This window comes from Camelina sativa, chromosome 11 (genome assembly GCF_030686135.1).
Source record: "Camelina sativa cultivar CO46 ecotype springtype chromosome 11, ASM3068613v1".
Taxonomy (NCBI): Eukaryota; Viridiplantae; Streptophyta; class Magnoliopsida; order Brassicales; family Brassicaceae; genus Camelina; species Camelina sativa.
In genome coordinates this window covers 8333967-8349052 of record NC_141890.1, presented here as the reverse complement: position 1 = coordinate 8349052, position 15086 = coordinate 8333967, and the positions used below count along the sequence as shown (strand labels likewise).

General features: G+C 35.2%; 3 protein-coding genes across 4 annotated transcripts; 2 read left to right on the top strand and 1 right to left on the bottom strand.

The window, feature by feature from the left end:
- Positions 1-387: 387 nt before the first annotated feature.
- On the top strand, positions 388-1525 carry LOC147933757 (zinc finger BED domain-containing protein RICESLEEPER 1-like). The gene is made up of 3 exons (XM_087475683.1): positions 388-1083; positions 1179-1236; positions 1317-1525. Exons 1-2 carry the CDS (start codon positions 441-443, stop codon positions 1211-1213), a joined length of 678 nt encoding a protein of 225 aa, XP_087331809.1. The 5' UTR covers positions 388-440; the 3' UTR covers positions 1214-1236; positions 1317-1525.
- Positions 1526-1779: 254 nt separating this feature from the next.
- AGL24 (AGAMOUS-like 24) lies at positions 1780-5186 on the bottom strand. Of its 2 annotated transcripts, none has more exons than XM_010440713.3 (9): positions 4954-5186; positions 4525-4744; positions 3654-3735; positions 3352-3413; positions 2703-2802; positions 2552-2593; positions 2427-2468; positions 2189-2322; positions 1780-2101 (listed from the first exon to the last, which is right to left on the bottom strand). In XM_010440713.3, the coding sequence occupies exons 2-9, from the start codon at positions 4704-4706 to the stop codon at positions 2083-2085; spliced, it is 663 nt and encodes a 220-aa protein (XP_010439015.1). In that variant the 5' UTR covers positions 4707-4744; positions 4954-5186; the 3' UTR covers positions 1780-2082. The 2 variants fall into 2 exon arrangements, with proteins under 2 accessions (XP_010439015.1, XP_010439014.1); XM_010440712.3 differs by having other exon boundaries at positions 3352-3416; positions 4954-5132.
- Positions 5187-11527: 6341 nt separating this feature from the next.
- Positions 11528-15056, top strand: LOC104722531 (AP-4 complex subunit mu). Its single transcript, XM_010440710.3, has 13 exons — positions 11528-11892; positions 12251-12345; positions 12435-12638; positions 12740-12856; positions 12926-13054; positions 13248-13374; positions 13674-13774; positions 13858-13962; positions 14068-14162; positions 14309-14396; positions 14474-14534; positions 14625-14698; positions 14789-15056. Exons 1-13 carry the CDS (start codon positions 11832-11834, stop codon positions 14885-14887), a joined length of 1356 nt encoding a protein of 451 aa, XP_010439012.1. The 5' UTR covers positions 11528-11831; the 3' UTR covers positions 14888-15056.
- The last annotated feature ends 30 nt before the right edge of the window (positions 15057-15086 follow it).

Below are 15086 nucleotides of genomic sequence, written 5' to 3'. Positions count from 1 at the left end.
AGAAAATGCTTGTAGCTCAGAAGCAAAGAGTTTCTCTCACTACTGATATTTGGGTCGCACAAAGCACAGGAGCAAGCTACATGGTAATTACTTGTCATTTTGTTGATTCTTGTTGGAGGTTGAGAAAGTTGATCATCGGGTTTAAGCATGTTTTGGACCATAAAGGAGCAACCATAGCTGATGTTCTTCTAGATTGTTTGGCAGAATGGGGGATAGAGAGGGTCTTCACAATTACAGTTGATAATGCTACAGCCAATACAAATGCTCTTAAGATATTTGTGGAGAAGTTTCAAGAAATAAGTCCTCATGCATTGATATTATCTGGTTGTATGATGCATGTCCGTTGTTGTGCCCATATATTGAACCTCATTGTCAAAGATGGTTTAGATAATATCAATAGGCTTTTGATTATTGCTAGTGTCTTTGATCCTAGGAATAAGATGAAGTTTGCTAATCTGTGTTTTGAAACCCTATATGGTAAAGGGTCGTTGCAATCTAAGTGGCTTGGTGAGTCAGTATCTGATGTTATGGTTAAGTTGTTTGAGGAGTATAATACAAATCGATCTAACCCACCAGGTTTTGCATCATCAGCCTCTCAAGGTGGGACAACTGCTGGAGGACATCGCCCTGCTTATCATGTTGCGGATGTTGAAGTCAAAGTGGGGACTGAGGGGATGGCTTCTGTTTACAACAAGTTGGTTAATGAAGAGGGATATGATGAAACAAAGACAGAGCTTGATATATACTTAAAGGAAAGCGTTGAGAATCCAAAGAGCAGTTTATTAGGAACCGAATATGATGTGTTGTCATGGTGGAGGTTCAATTCAACAAGGTTTCCAGTTTTATCTGAACTAGCTAGAGATATTCTAGCTATGCAAGTTTCTTCAGTTGCTTCGGAGTCTGCTTTTAGCACTAGTGGTCAGATTCTTGTTCCACAAAGGAGTTGCTTAACTCATTACATGATTGAGGTCTTGATGTGCACTGAACAATGGATGAAGGCTGACCATCACATAGGTGAAAAGGGAGTGGAAAACTTTGCACAAATGGTTGCTGATATTGAAGAGCAAGATCAACTTGAAAAAGGTAACACATCCAGATTTTAAGTTTACCAATTGTCTGCCTTTTGTCTTGTTGTCAATGTTTAAAAGCTTAATGATTATATGTTTTTCATTGTGTAGAGTTTCAGTTCGCAAGTGAAGAACAAGGCAATTAAACAAACACACGACAATGACTCATGTACCTTTCTTAGTATTCCTTCTTTTTAAGAACCGAGTATATTATTATGTATTCTGACTTTGTGATCTAATATATTTCAGGCAGTAGGAGAAAAAAAGAAGTTGCAGATGGAAGAACTACCAGTTTGATTCTACTACTTTTCAAATCTCAAACTCTAAACCTTATTCTCCTTTAATCTCTTTAACTCTTTCTACCTTTTGAAACTTGATATCTGATAACATGTTCTTATTGTTGGGATTGTTTTGAATGATTGTAACTTTTGAACTATTGTACTTGTAGTTTCGGATAATTTTGGGTGTTATTTAGTAGGTTTGTATATTTAAGAACCAAACCCATTAATAACCGAAATTTTCGGTTCTGGTTCGGTTCTTATATCAACTATCCAAACCAACCCGAACCGAATGAGTACCGAACCGGAACCGATCCGATTAGATTCGGTTCTCTTATGGATAGTAAATTCAATATCCAAAATACCCGATACCCGAATGGATATACCCGAACCCGAACCGAATACCCGAACGCCCAGGACTAGTATTTATTCTGTTTAATCGATAAAATTTCGCTCGCTACATTATGAATGAAGCACAAATAATTGGGGTTAAAGATAAAGAATACAGACGATTGGGGTCCATTGTTTCTACTTTGGTGCAAATAGTTATAGCAAAAAACAATAACAATAATAATGTCTGAAACTTGCTTCTCCGCAATGCGAAATGAGATTTCATTCTTCCCATCTCAGGTTTTTTTTCAACACTTACTTATTCAAAGGAAAGAAAGGGGCAAAAGGTAGACTTAATACTTGTGGGCTTCAATCGTAGTCAACTCTGCTGCAGCTCTCTCTCCACTTCATTCCCAAGATGGAAGCCTAACCAAAATAAATATTAGCAAACATCCACACACAAGATGTCAATAAAAATTTACCATGATGTTCAGTGAAATAAGTAAATTATACCCAAGCTTCAGGGAAGTGTCGGATTCATCCTCAAGAGGAGCTCCACTGTCGTAGCTTGACATGTTTGTGGTCGCTGACTCTGTCTCCACAGCTTCCTTAAACGCCACCATTTTAGACCTTTCAAACGTCTCTAGCTGTCCATATATACGTTACCTCAACTTATATTATACTATATTTTCAAAAAAAAAAAAAGGCTGATTAAGGTTAACATGATTTCTAGAAGGGTATAGAACCATACTTTCTCCCTCAGTCTCTTATTCTCGTCCACCAAGTCCGATCCCTGCGTCACATATTAATTAAGTCATTATATATATATATTTAGGCCTGTCATTTCCATTAGTAATACGAATTATACGTACTAACCCGTTTCTCAAGTGAAGAAATCTGGCTCATCACACACTCGCCCTATTATCAACAACAACAATGTCACACTTTATATGTACAGCTTAATTAATTTACATTCCACGTTAATTAAGGATATATGCATGCTATTAGTTTATGTATAGTAATAAACCTTTTTCTCAGACACACGGCTAAGTCCAGATTCAAGCAGTTTCTCCAGCCGCTGCAACTCTTCTAAGTTCAATCCATCGAGATCCTCTCCTCTCAGTTTCCTGTTTTACGTTATAAATACAACAAAAAAACTCACTTCAATTTTATTAGAATACTCAAAACTGCATCATACACATACACACAATTCTACCCAAGTATCTCTATAGAGTTGGTTTGGATCCCAGCTTTCAGAGCTTTATCTAATTATCTATCGGCTTTTTATGTCTTCCAAACACAAATATTATCGACCTACATATAATAGATGTTGATAGCTACATAGGAGTGTGTTTTAATAAGAATTAGAATAATGATTGAAAAGTATTAAATCTTGCAATCTTTAATTTAGAAATAACGCTTAAAATCTATAACAAAACATCAATTTCCCAGACACACCAGAACAGGAAGAACCTACTTACATACTTACATATTGTAACACCTAATTCGTTTTTCTTCTAGATGATATATAGATTCTAAAACATATAAAAAACAATCACACATGATTGTCAAAACATAAAAACCACACACATGAAATAGATTATCTCTTACAGCTATATATGGAAAAAAAACTTTTTATCAGCATAACATATATATATATATAAATGGAACCATACCGGAGCTGCTTGGTTTTGTCTTCGACTTCCTTACTTAGTCTGGAGAGGTTACAGTTCTCAAGCTGCTAGATGCAAAGTCAATATGTTCAGGATTTTGCTATTGATATGGAAATTTAATTAAATAGATGCATCAAGATGAATAATGCTATATATGCCACATTTTGTTCTACTTTTAGACATACACCTGAAAACCTAAAAAACAAAGACGCATAACAAATGCATAGTGGAGAATATTTTAGAGAGAAGAGTTTGATAAAAATAAAAATAAAAAGACGAGAGTGAGTACGTAATAATAAGGATACCTGGAGATGAGTAGAAGGTGGATCTATCAATTTGTTGATGTTACTTGCATGAAGGTTATACCTTCCCAAAATGTCTCTCATTCTACATGTTTCAATGAACAATCCATCTATCATTTGAACTTTCCTTCGATATATAAGCATTTGTAAATTTACTTAATTTACTAGATATGTACACCACAAGCCTTTTCTTAGTTATAATAAGTATTTGTAATCAGAAGTAGCTATCAAGTCAAAATATGTGCTGACAACATTTATATTAGATTGACTCCATTCCCAATTATAGTAATGCTTCCCAAGATAAGATAAGCCAGTGGTTAAGACTTAATCCCCAATCATACCAAGTGACAGTGTCAAAGACTTTTGTAATTCATAAAGTCAAATGAAATAAAAAAAAGGAAAAGAAAGTTATTCTAATTGTGGTAAGTACTATGTATCCATATATACATATGCTTCCATAATTAACAAAAGTCGCACTATTATATTATGCTCTCATCTCATCGATTATAGAAATCATAACATGAGTTTTAATGAAAATTCTTGAAAAATTATAAGTTAGTAACCCATAATTATGTTTCAGAAAAGTTCAACGTAATTAATCATGTGTTATAAGTTAGAACATAATATAAGTTAGAACGTAACTAATTATTAATCTCATAAAATCCTATATGTTATTAACACGAAGTTGATTTCGTACATGATCTCGAAGCCCAAGGAAAATTAGCTGTAGAAAGCAAAAAAAAAAAAAGCCAAAGAACTCATTTTTTAGTACAGATATATCTTAATGTATCTCTCTAATAATGTTCTCTATAGTATCATCACATAGATTGAAAAAAGGAAAAAAAGAGAGAGAGAGAGAGAGAGAAGGAGATACCTTGAGCTAGAGAACTCGAAAAGCTTTCCGGTGGCTGAGAAGATGATGAGAGCAACATCGGCATCGCAAAGAACTGAAAGTTCATCGGCTTTCTTGAAGATTCCTCTTCTTCTTTTAGAGAAAGTAACCTGTCTCGCTGTTATGTTATCTATCTTCTTTATCCTTATCTTCTCTCTCGCCATTCTACCCGATCTCCTTCACTACTAATCTTGAATATTGCCTACACATAACAGTATAACAAGTGGAACGATGGTTAGCAAAAGAGTGTTTATAAAAATATTCTTAGGAAACCCTAGATGGGTAGAGACGGAGAGAGAGAAAGAGAGATCAGATCCAGAAACCATGAGAAGCAAAAAGAATGAACAGGACTAGATGAATCCATCGAATACCCTGCTAAAAAAAGAAAGAACACAGATTCACAGCCTTTACCTTTCTTTGAATGGGAGGATCTTGGATTAGGTTATGCAATCTCAGCACCCACTTTTATTAAATTTTGTGAGAAGATAAAAAAAAAAGGTTTTCTGGTAGCTTTTTATTCCCTAATATGTGAGAGAGAGGGAGTGAGAAAGAGATGATTACTGTGTTTGTGTGTTCAAGATTGGAAAGACGAGTCTGCTTTTTTTTAGCTAAACAGTGATCAATGGGCCATAGGTTTTGTTTCCGTCATTTTCCCAAAACTAAAATCATTAAATATACCTCATAAACACACTTTGTGTTTTGTCTGACTGAGTTGCTAGGCGAAAAGACTGCTACAGTTGTGATTTTTAAATTATTACCTAACCTTCTAATCCAACTAGCCTGTTGTAACTCAACTTGATAGCTAAACAGTGGTCATGGATTCATCAGGAACTTTAACTTTACAGTAGCACCGGTTTCCTAGTTTTACTGCTTAGTTTAGTTTGGAATCTCGAACTAGAAAACAAAATAAAGATAGACGTGAATATTATAAGTTAATATCTTTAATTATATATAGCTAGGTCAAATAAAATGATACATATTTAAGAATTAAGATACATAAGCTGGAACTACGCACCAATTCTAATGGAAAGCTAGTTTGGATATTTTGTGATTCGTAATTAGTAGATGCTAGCTGTTCATCTACCCACTTTGGATTTGATTTTTCACATAAGCTGGTGTCTATTAAATATTTCATGCATCTAGTTTTCTTTCAAATCGTTCACACACAGTAGATGCGACACCTGATTAAATGTCTCGCATCGTACCACCATGATTACCTTTTATATATGGTTGAGCCATTTATATATACCCTTTTTAAGTTTTAACCCTAATTAGCTAGAGATGATCTCCCGTTAGAGTATCAATGACGGAAAGTAGTTTTGTATCTCTTTCTGGAAGTGTACTAAAAATCAAATTAAAATTGAGAAAATTCGTGGGCTACCACCTCATAATATACATGTGAAAACTAATATGGCACAAAATCCGTATAAGGTTTAAGTTTTTATGACTAAAAGAAAGAAGCATTTACGATGTGTGAGAGAGAGAGAGTTAGCTAGGTTGAAAGTGTTTTGGTCTTGTTCATCGGAGGAAAAAATTAAAGTGAGTGCAAATTATAAAGTGAGAGTTTTTGGTGTAGATCAATATTGGTCTTAGATCAACTTCAATGGTTTGTTCTATTTTTTTCTCTAAAAATAGAGCAATGGGTTACTTACTCTAATAGTTGGCTCTATTTCTAATAGTTGGCTCTATTTCTTATTTTTTAAAAATTTATAGTTCTCTAGTTTTAAAATTTACAAATTCAATCCATTTAGTTTATTTTAAATAAGTATCTAATAAAATTATGATATTATTAAAAATAAAATTTAATTGCAAAGCATAAATAGAAGATACAATGATTAATACATATATATTAGAGAAATAGCCTCTAATAGCATTAATCTAAGTTTTTCTTCCAAACTTAGCACCCACCTTCAAATGTTCTAAAAGTAGCACAAAATTAAAAGGGAAGGAAAGATATCAATTATTAAAATAAAATATCAATAAAATTAAAACAATATTTAAAACCTAAAATCACAATTTCATTTTCCTTCCTTGATACACACAGTACCAAAAACGAAATCCAAAATCACAAATCCAAAATTGCAATCTTCATCACCAATCTTTTGATCTTCTTCTTCTTCTTCTTCTTCTTCTTCTTCTTCTTCCGGCGAAGCTTCCAATCTTAGATTTGATCGTGTATCAGTTCTTCACCAATCGTGTATCAATGTCATATGGAAAGTTGAATCGTCACGATTCTTGAAGTCTTACAGTGCTAACGCAACAATTGGAATCTCGCTCGTTGAGCAATCATCATTGGAAACGCAGGAGAAAGACAAAATGAGAGCATGATTTCAGATTGAGACTTTCGATTGCTGCGGTGAAGAGCTTAGGAGAACTCGTCATTACAAACATGGTCTCGAGTACACAATCATCGATAATTTCCCTTTTGATGGGTTTCATTGGAATTTGTGGCTTCTTAGTTTCAAAATTGATTGCTTTGTGTATCTGGCGTGAAAGTTATATGAATCTGCATTCAGAAATGAGTAGTTGAAAGATTGTTGTTGTATATAACAAATTGTGATTCTTGAACTTCATATGATCTTTCTTGGTTCTGGACTTCAAATCTTTTATGAAGGTCTTCCTGAAATTCAAAGAAACTTTCCTGAATTTCGTAGAATCCTTTCTGAATTTTGAAGGAGTCTTTAAAATTAAAGAGAACATGTAGCAAACTCAATCATGATAGTGTTCTTATGATCCATCTTCTACAACTATTGTGTCTTCCTAATTTTGTTATGAAAGCCATCTAGAATTGCAAGGAGTCTTTCATGAATATTAGTTAATCCTTCCTAAATTTAATTAAATGTGTTCTAAATCCTTTTTTTATATATATTTTTTGTCACATTATGTCAAAGATTACTTCATTAGTAAAAGGTAATGATTTCATTTTGTGCATATTCTGTTTTTTACCAATTTTCAGACTTTTGAAGGTCATCCTAAAATCCAATTTTTTTATGAAGGTCATCATGAGATTCAAAGAAACCTTCTTGAATTTTGTAGAATCCTTCCTGAAATTTTCATCATCATCAACCCATAGAAGTGAGCAAGGACAATTCTCCGGCCCATAAAACTGCGGTGAAATTGAACTGCCAAGAGATGTTCATTTCAAATGAAATTGAAACCTTCATAATCAAATCTGCTAATTCACATACCACTCATCTCTCCTGCAAAAAAAAACCCTCAAAATCATAAATTCAAAACAGTTGTTTTGAAATCGAGCCACAAACAGAACACAAACAAGGAGATGAGAAAATCTAGAGAGGGGAGAGAGACGAACCATGAAAAGCTAGCAGAGAAAAAGAGATGGGAGACTACACAGTGCGTGGTTGAAATTGGCCTACTTTGATTATCAAATAACCAAACGAAGTAGATCGAAACCATGAAAGATCCCAGGAATCATAAGAGTAACTTCTCCGATAACTTCTCCGACAAGGCTTCATAGAAATGGTTTCTTTGTCACGCTTTGGAGTTCGGATCATTTTCTTGCGAAACTGTTTTACCATTCTCCGATTAGAGACAACGATGAACAATTGAGAAAGATGAGAATTTTTATTAATTATTTTAATTCATAATTACAGTATTAAATTAGAGTTGTGTGCTAAATTTGGAAAATATGAAAGTGTGTGCTAAGTTTGGAAGAAAAACTTAAATTAGTGCTATTTTGGAAAATCTCCCTATATATTAAACACCATCATAAGTATACTTTTCTCACAAATGATCAACTAATATTTATGTTACAATAAAATTTATTATATAATTTTGTTTAGGTGTAAAACGAGAACATATTAAAATTGGAGGAATACTTTGTAAATAAAAAAATTTTGCTTAAAAAATAAAGCACCATTGGAGATGATTTTACACCAAATATAGAGTTTGGAGCAAGATTTGAAGCACCATTGGAGTTGCCCTTAAGGATCTTATAGAAACTCGAAAGAGATTTGGGGACGGGCTAAGTGATTCTTAAGGCTGTATAAATTTGAGATTAAAAAACATCTAATTATAATTGTAATTGGTCATCTTGTGAGTCCTCTAAGTCTAAGCTTATGCACTCAGCTTCATCGCCTTCTTTTTTTTTTGTCAAACAACTGCCTTCAATCATTCAATATGTAAAATAGTGCCAATACAGAGAAGGAGCAAAATGCTAAAAGTTTGAGACATTACAATAAGAGGCAATCCCCAATGCCAAAAAGAAGTAAAAAAGAGATCATCGATTTTGGATCCAAGAGAGCTATGAGACCAAGAGCTTGGGAGCCTAAAGACACATGTCAGATCATGGAAAATCAAGAGGCCATCCTCGAGAGCTTCAAAGGACGGATTAGTGGTCATGGTCCATAGACACTGTGACGTTGAGAGAAGATTCAGTGTGTTGGTGTTCACTGGGACGAAAGGTATCCGCAGTAACAGCACAACAAGGAATCGGGTGACTAAGTTGTTGTAGTCAGATAGGGGTTGCTTTAACATCCAAAGCATAGGGTTTGGATCATTCTGAGGAATAGCAGGAGATGCAGCTTGAATCCATGTGAAGGAGGTGGTTGGGAGATGCTTAAGGTCATCAGATGACCAGCTTGATTGGTAGCCGTTAGTGAACATAAAGCGTTCAAGATACAACATACCACTTTTGCTAGAAACATTCAAGGAGCAAAGACCATATACGCGAATGCTTTTAAGGACCAAATTCAATCCCCTAGAATCAACTAAAGCCAGGTTCCAATTACAAAGCATGAACAGCCAGATCAACAGTGTTATTACCTTTCTCCAATGGAGTCTTCGACCATTGAGAAGCGGGCAAACAAACATATTTTGACACTGTTACGACATGGATAGTGGTACAGAGGGCCTCGGCTTAAAAATTTCTCCATCTCGAGAAAAGCATATTAGTTTAGATCATTTTTGGGCTAAAGGGCATATCTTGGAACCTAAGTCCACTAGGGAAAACCCTAGGTTCCCGAGAGAGAAGCACCATGGGAATTGGTTCTGTCGGCCGCCCGGGTTTAGCGGAGATAGCTGTGGTGCAGGGGTGTTCTCCGGTGAGTGAGAGCTCGATGGGGGTAATTGGTGGCCGCGGCAGGGTTCGTCATTGATATCTAAGCCCACTGGGGAAAATCCTAGATTTTGAACCGATTGCCAAGATGAGCAGAGACTGTGGCAGTTGTCCAGAAAAAACAGAGAAGGAAGTATCTCCGGTGAGTGATAGAGCGGTGGAAACAACTGGTGCCTTCGGTTTAATTCGACGATGAGATCTAGGTCCACTGGGGAAAACCCTAGATCCACGATGGATTGCTGTAGAGAGGGATGAATCGATTGGCTTCCCGAGATTTGCGAGGAGAGACTCTCCGGTGAGTGGTAGCACGGCGGGAGCATGTGATGGTCATGGTTTGGATCGGGAGAAATTTTTATTAGGGTTTGATAAAGTTTTAAAAAATGGGGAAAATGGAAGAAAAGGCTTGAAATAAAACAACCAAAGGGGCCAGAGGAGAGCTGAGTAGATGAAAAGACGATTGGATCCCGAAGCCGCGAGCAAAAGCTTCTGGCATTGGAAGGTGAGGTTGGGGAAGTGTCCTCAATAGTCGTGTCTGGGAGAGTATTTTGTTCTTAGCCCCTAGCTTCATCGCCTTCTAAATCATCAAAGTTATGCGTGCCCAAAAGTTATGTGTATCCTTTAAACCAACTCACATTTTGCTTCCTCATAAGTTACATAACAAGTGGTTTTATCTTTTCCCCACTTTGTCCCTAACAATCCGAAGATTTTGAGAACCACATTTTTTTTCTATCTTATTAAAAAGGTAATCTATATTAACATTTGCACAGCAATTTTGACAAAAATGCTTGAAGTTGGAATTTATTTACATGTTATGCCATTGTAATTAAATATTTTTAAAAATAAAATTATAAAACAAAAATATTGATTGAGCTGTTTTTTATTAACAAAAACAAAGATTTCCTAATTTATCTCCCTATGAAACCTGAAATAATTTTTTCCATTTTCATTTTCCTAAAATATCTCTACAAAATCTTTATAATCGATTTCAAAATATAAATTTATGAGGAACCAATAAATCAGCTACATTTGATTTTCTACATTCAATTCTAAAATATAATTTTTCCCGAATTTCTATATACAAAATCGTGTAAAGAAACAAATTAATGGCTTAAAATATTCAAAATTAATCTAATAATATAAACTTGGCATATTCTCATATATATATATATATATATATATATGTATATTATCCGAATATGAAATCCCTAATTAGTTGCTAATACGTTCAATCTGTTGCGTGAAAAGGTGGACATATTTAACTTAATTTCTCGCCTATAAATAATGTTAACCCCTATTCTCAACTTAGCATCACCAATGACATAAAAAGATGCACCTATTTGCTATGTTCATTTGGCAGCTGTACAGATGGAACTGTGATGAAATATGTAGAGATATCTAAGACTTCTTCAAGCCATGGAGGGATCACCGAATCTGGGGCAATCCCTATGCCTCCCATGCCACAGCTGAATGATAAATATGCAATCTCTATGTTCTTTTGCTGATGGAAAACAGTCCACAGTAGCTGATTTTTTAAAGTTTTTATGCTTTATAAATGTCTTTCTCCCTCTTTTTGTTTACTCTTCTTTGGGTTAAATACCTCTTATTTTATTTTTGGTCTATCCTTCCAATTCACGGGTTATATAGCTTTACGGGTTTGAATTAGTATTAATGTAAATTTAAAATATCATTATTTCTCGGTACACTACGGGTTAAATCCTAATATTAACCATCAAAATACACTTATACAATTTTTAAACATTAAATAAAACATACAAAATTAACAAACAAATGCGGTTTATAATTTTTATATTTTTGTTTAAATATATCATCCTGCGGGTTAAAATCTAGTTTAGTATTTATAACCTAATACATGTAAGATAAATGTCATTAATTTGAACTAGTTTTTAGAAATTGAACATTATAATATTTTGCAGGTTTAAAAATTCCAGATTTTTTTTTTAAAGAGAGGATTTGGGCCTTAGTAATGTCCTAAAATAGGCCCGGCGGAGAACAAGAAATCACATAATTTATGGAAAGCACAGAACCTTCCGACTGGTGAAGAGGCTTTGCGATAACGACGGCAAATTGGTAAAAACGTGAACCACCTCACCACCAGAACCAGATTACACAGAAGACGAAAACCGATCGGCGTTCTCTCAGTAGACTCAACCAAACTCGCGGTGAATCGTCGGAATCCACCGCTAAAGGAAACATGATGATCTCTCAGTTCTTCGTCTTATCTCAGCGAGGAGACAACATCGTCTTCCGTGACTGTAAGCTCCTTTTTCTCCCGATCTGATCCTCTCTCTCTCTGCTTCTTCCTTGTTTTTTTTTTTTTTCCTCTTCAGAGTCGAGACGTATTGTCACTGTTTTGTGAGATTTTTTCCATTGAAGCTTCTCTAAACTCATTGATCTGTTTGATCTACCAGCATTTCATATCCGATGACATATATGTTAAGCTCAATTCTCAAATCAGATTGTAACTATTCAATTGGTTGAAGAAGATGTAAATTCTTGGAATCCTAATGATCAGTGGATATATGGAATCCTTTTAGATTCTCTGTTTGTTTGAGCTTATGCGATTTTAGTTGGATCCACTAGAAAATTTGAAGATGTGTTAACATTTTACAGACCGGGCTGAGGTACCAAAAGGCAGTACAGAGACCTTCTTCCGTAAAGTCAAGTTCTGGAAGGAGGATGGAAATGCAGAGGCGCCACCTATCTTTGTAGGTATTATTATTCTTTCTGTTTGGTTGTGAGCTATAATGGTTTTATCTTACGCTTCTTTTTTTTTTGTGTGTGTGTGTGATTATAGAATGTCGATGGCGTGAACTACTTCCATGTCAAGGTTGTTGGACTATATTTTGTTGCGACAGCGAGAGTTAATGTGTCACCGTCTCTTGTTTTGGAGCTTCTACAAAGGATCGCTCGTGTTATTAAGGATTATCTTGGTGTTTTGAATGAAGATTCATTCAGGAAAAATTTTGTGCTCGTCTATGAGTTGCTCGATGAAGTGATTGTAAGTCTCATCTTGAGTTAAATCTCATTGTTAGCAAGTATACTTCTGTATAGTAGATGTTGCTTTTAATTTAATATGACTTTATTGCTCTATTGATTTAGGATTTTGGTTATGTGCAAACTACATCTACTGAGGTTTTGAAATCATATATATTCAATGAGCCAATTGTGGTTTCTCCTGCACGTCTTCAACCTATCGACCCTGCAGCCATTTTCACAGTAAGATTGATTTTATTTTTCCTCCTCCTTATATATATGTGACTGACCTCTTAAATTAATGTTATGCAGCAAGGAGCCAAACGAATGCCTGGAACAGCAGTTACAAAGTCGGTTGTAGCTAATGACCCTGGGGGTCGGAGAAGAGAGGAAATTTTTGTGGATATCATCGAGAAAATCAGTGTTACTTTTAGTTCAAGCGTGAGTAGTTACCCTTTTTCTAGCTTATTATATCAAAAGTATATAAGTCTTGGCATGCTCTCTTCACCTTACCTAATCAAACCATTTATTTTTGTAGATCGATGCTAGATACTATGTCCTGATATATGTAGTTGCATCGTATGTGGCTTGATAAAAATTGAAAATTATTCATATTTTTTTTATTTGTGAACAGGGTTATATACTGACTTCCGAGATTGATGGCACCATTCAAATGAAGAGCTATCTTTCTGGTAATCCAGAAATTCGTTTAGCTCTTAATGAAGACCTAAACATAGGAAGAGGAGGAAGATCAGTATATGGTATTGCTTGTTTCACCCCTTTAAATCAACATTATCATCTTAGGAAGGAATCTACGTGATATTCTATCTTGTCTCACTCTTTGAAATCTTGGTGCCTCTTTCCGTAACATTTGGGCTTTGAGAATATGTCAACTAAGCTGCATGTTTCCACTTATAAGCTTCCTTCATAACCCGATTCTTGAATAGATGTTGCTACTACTGTAGCATTCTTCTGCCTCTTTGAGGCTCATCATTATCAAATAGGGTTGATCTGGTAAGAGGATCTAACCCTTGGTAACATCACACTTGAAATGTTGCAGATTATAGGAGTTCTTCAGGTTCAGGGGTGATACTTGATGATTGCAATTTTCATGAGTCTGTTCGTCTGGATAGCTTCGATTCAGATAGAACTTTGTCCCTGGTGAGCTTTAAAATATACATATCACAGAAAACATCTTGTCATAGCATGTTGTATTGCTATTTGAACGTGCGTTCTGCTTTCAGGTTCCACCAGATGGTGAATTTCCAGTAATGAATTACCGTATGACCCAGGAGTTCAAGCCTCCTTTTCATGTTAATACCTTGATTGAAGAGGCTGGACGCCTTAAGGTGAATTCTCATGCGTACAAGTTTTCTGAGTCAGATGGAAAACTAGAAAAATTTATTACTTTATCCCAGTGCTTAAGTCATATATTTCTGCTTGCTGAAATTTAGGCTGAAGTGATAATCAAAATACGCGCTGAATTCCCTTCAGACATAATTGCCAACACAATTACAGTTCAGATGCCATTGCCAAATTATACTTCCAGGTACATCACTTTTTTATTCTACAAGTGCATTACCGAGATACATGTGGGAAGAGATTAAAATACAGTTTCATAAATTCTAGCTTTGGGTATTCCAAAATCTGAACCACACTTGAGATAGATTCAACGGATTATGTTTGTTGTGACAGGGCTAGTTTTGAGTTGGAACTCGGTGCGGCTGGACAGAGGACAGATTTCAAGGAATCGAGCAAAATGCTTGAATGGAATTTAAAAAAGGCAAGTGTTTAATCTCTCACGTGGTATTTTGAAGTATTGTATTGTGCTACCATTAGCTAACAACTGTGGTGTTGTAGATTGTTGGCGGGGCTGAACATACACTGCGTGCAAAGCTAACGTTTTCACAGGAATTTCATGGTGACCCCCCCTAAGACAAAAGTTATTCAATTCGTTCTCTCAGAGAAAAATAAAGTATTGCTTGCTGATAGTTTTCAATTTCAATTTTAGGTAATATCACAAAGGAAGCAGGGCCGGTCAGCATGACTTTCACGATACCAATGTACAATGTTTCTAAACTTCAGGTAAGTATAACGCCGGTTCTTGGGGCTTTTCCTTCTTGTATTACCATTAACCGTCCTCTTCAATCATCTCTAATGAATTGGGTGATGCAGGTCAAATACTTGCAGATAGCAAAGAAATCAAGTAGTTACAATCCATATCGTTGGGTTAGATACGTTACACAGGCCAATTCATATGTGGCTCGGATATGACTTCTTTGAGATAATGTTTCTCACTTGTATGTTTAATAATACTCTCTCTTTTCTTCTCCACAATGTCTGTTCATTTCCAGATCATACTTGTTCAAGTGTTAAGAGGATTGCTTCGTAGTACATGTGTATTTGGATATTTTCTTTTTTGGTATCATTGATTCTTTTGTTATTTTTTCCCTAAAAACATCATATGATCTCC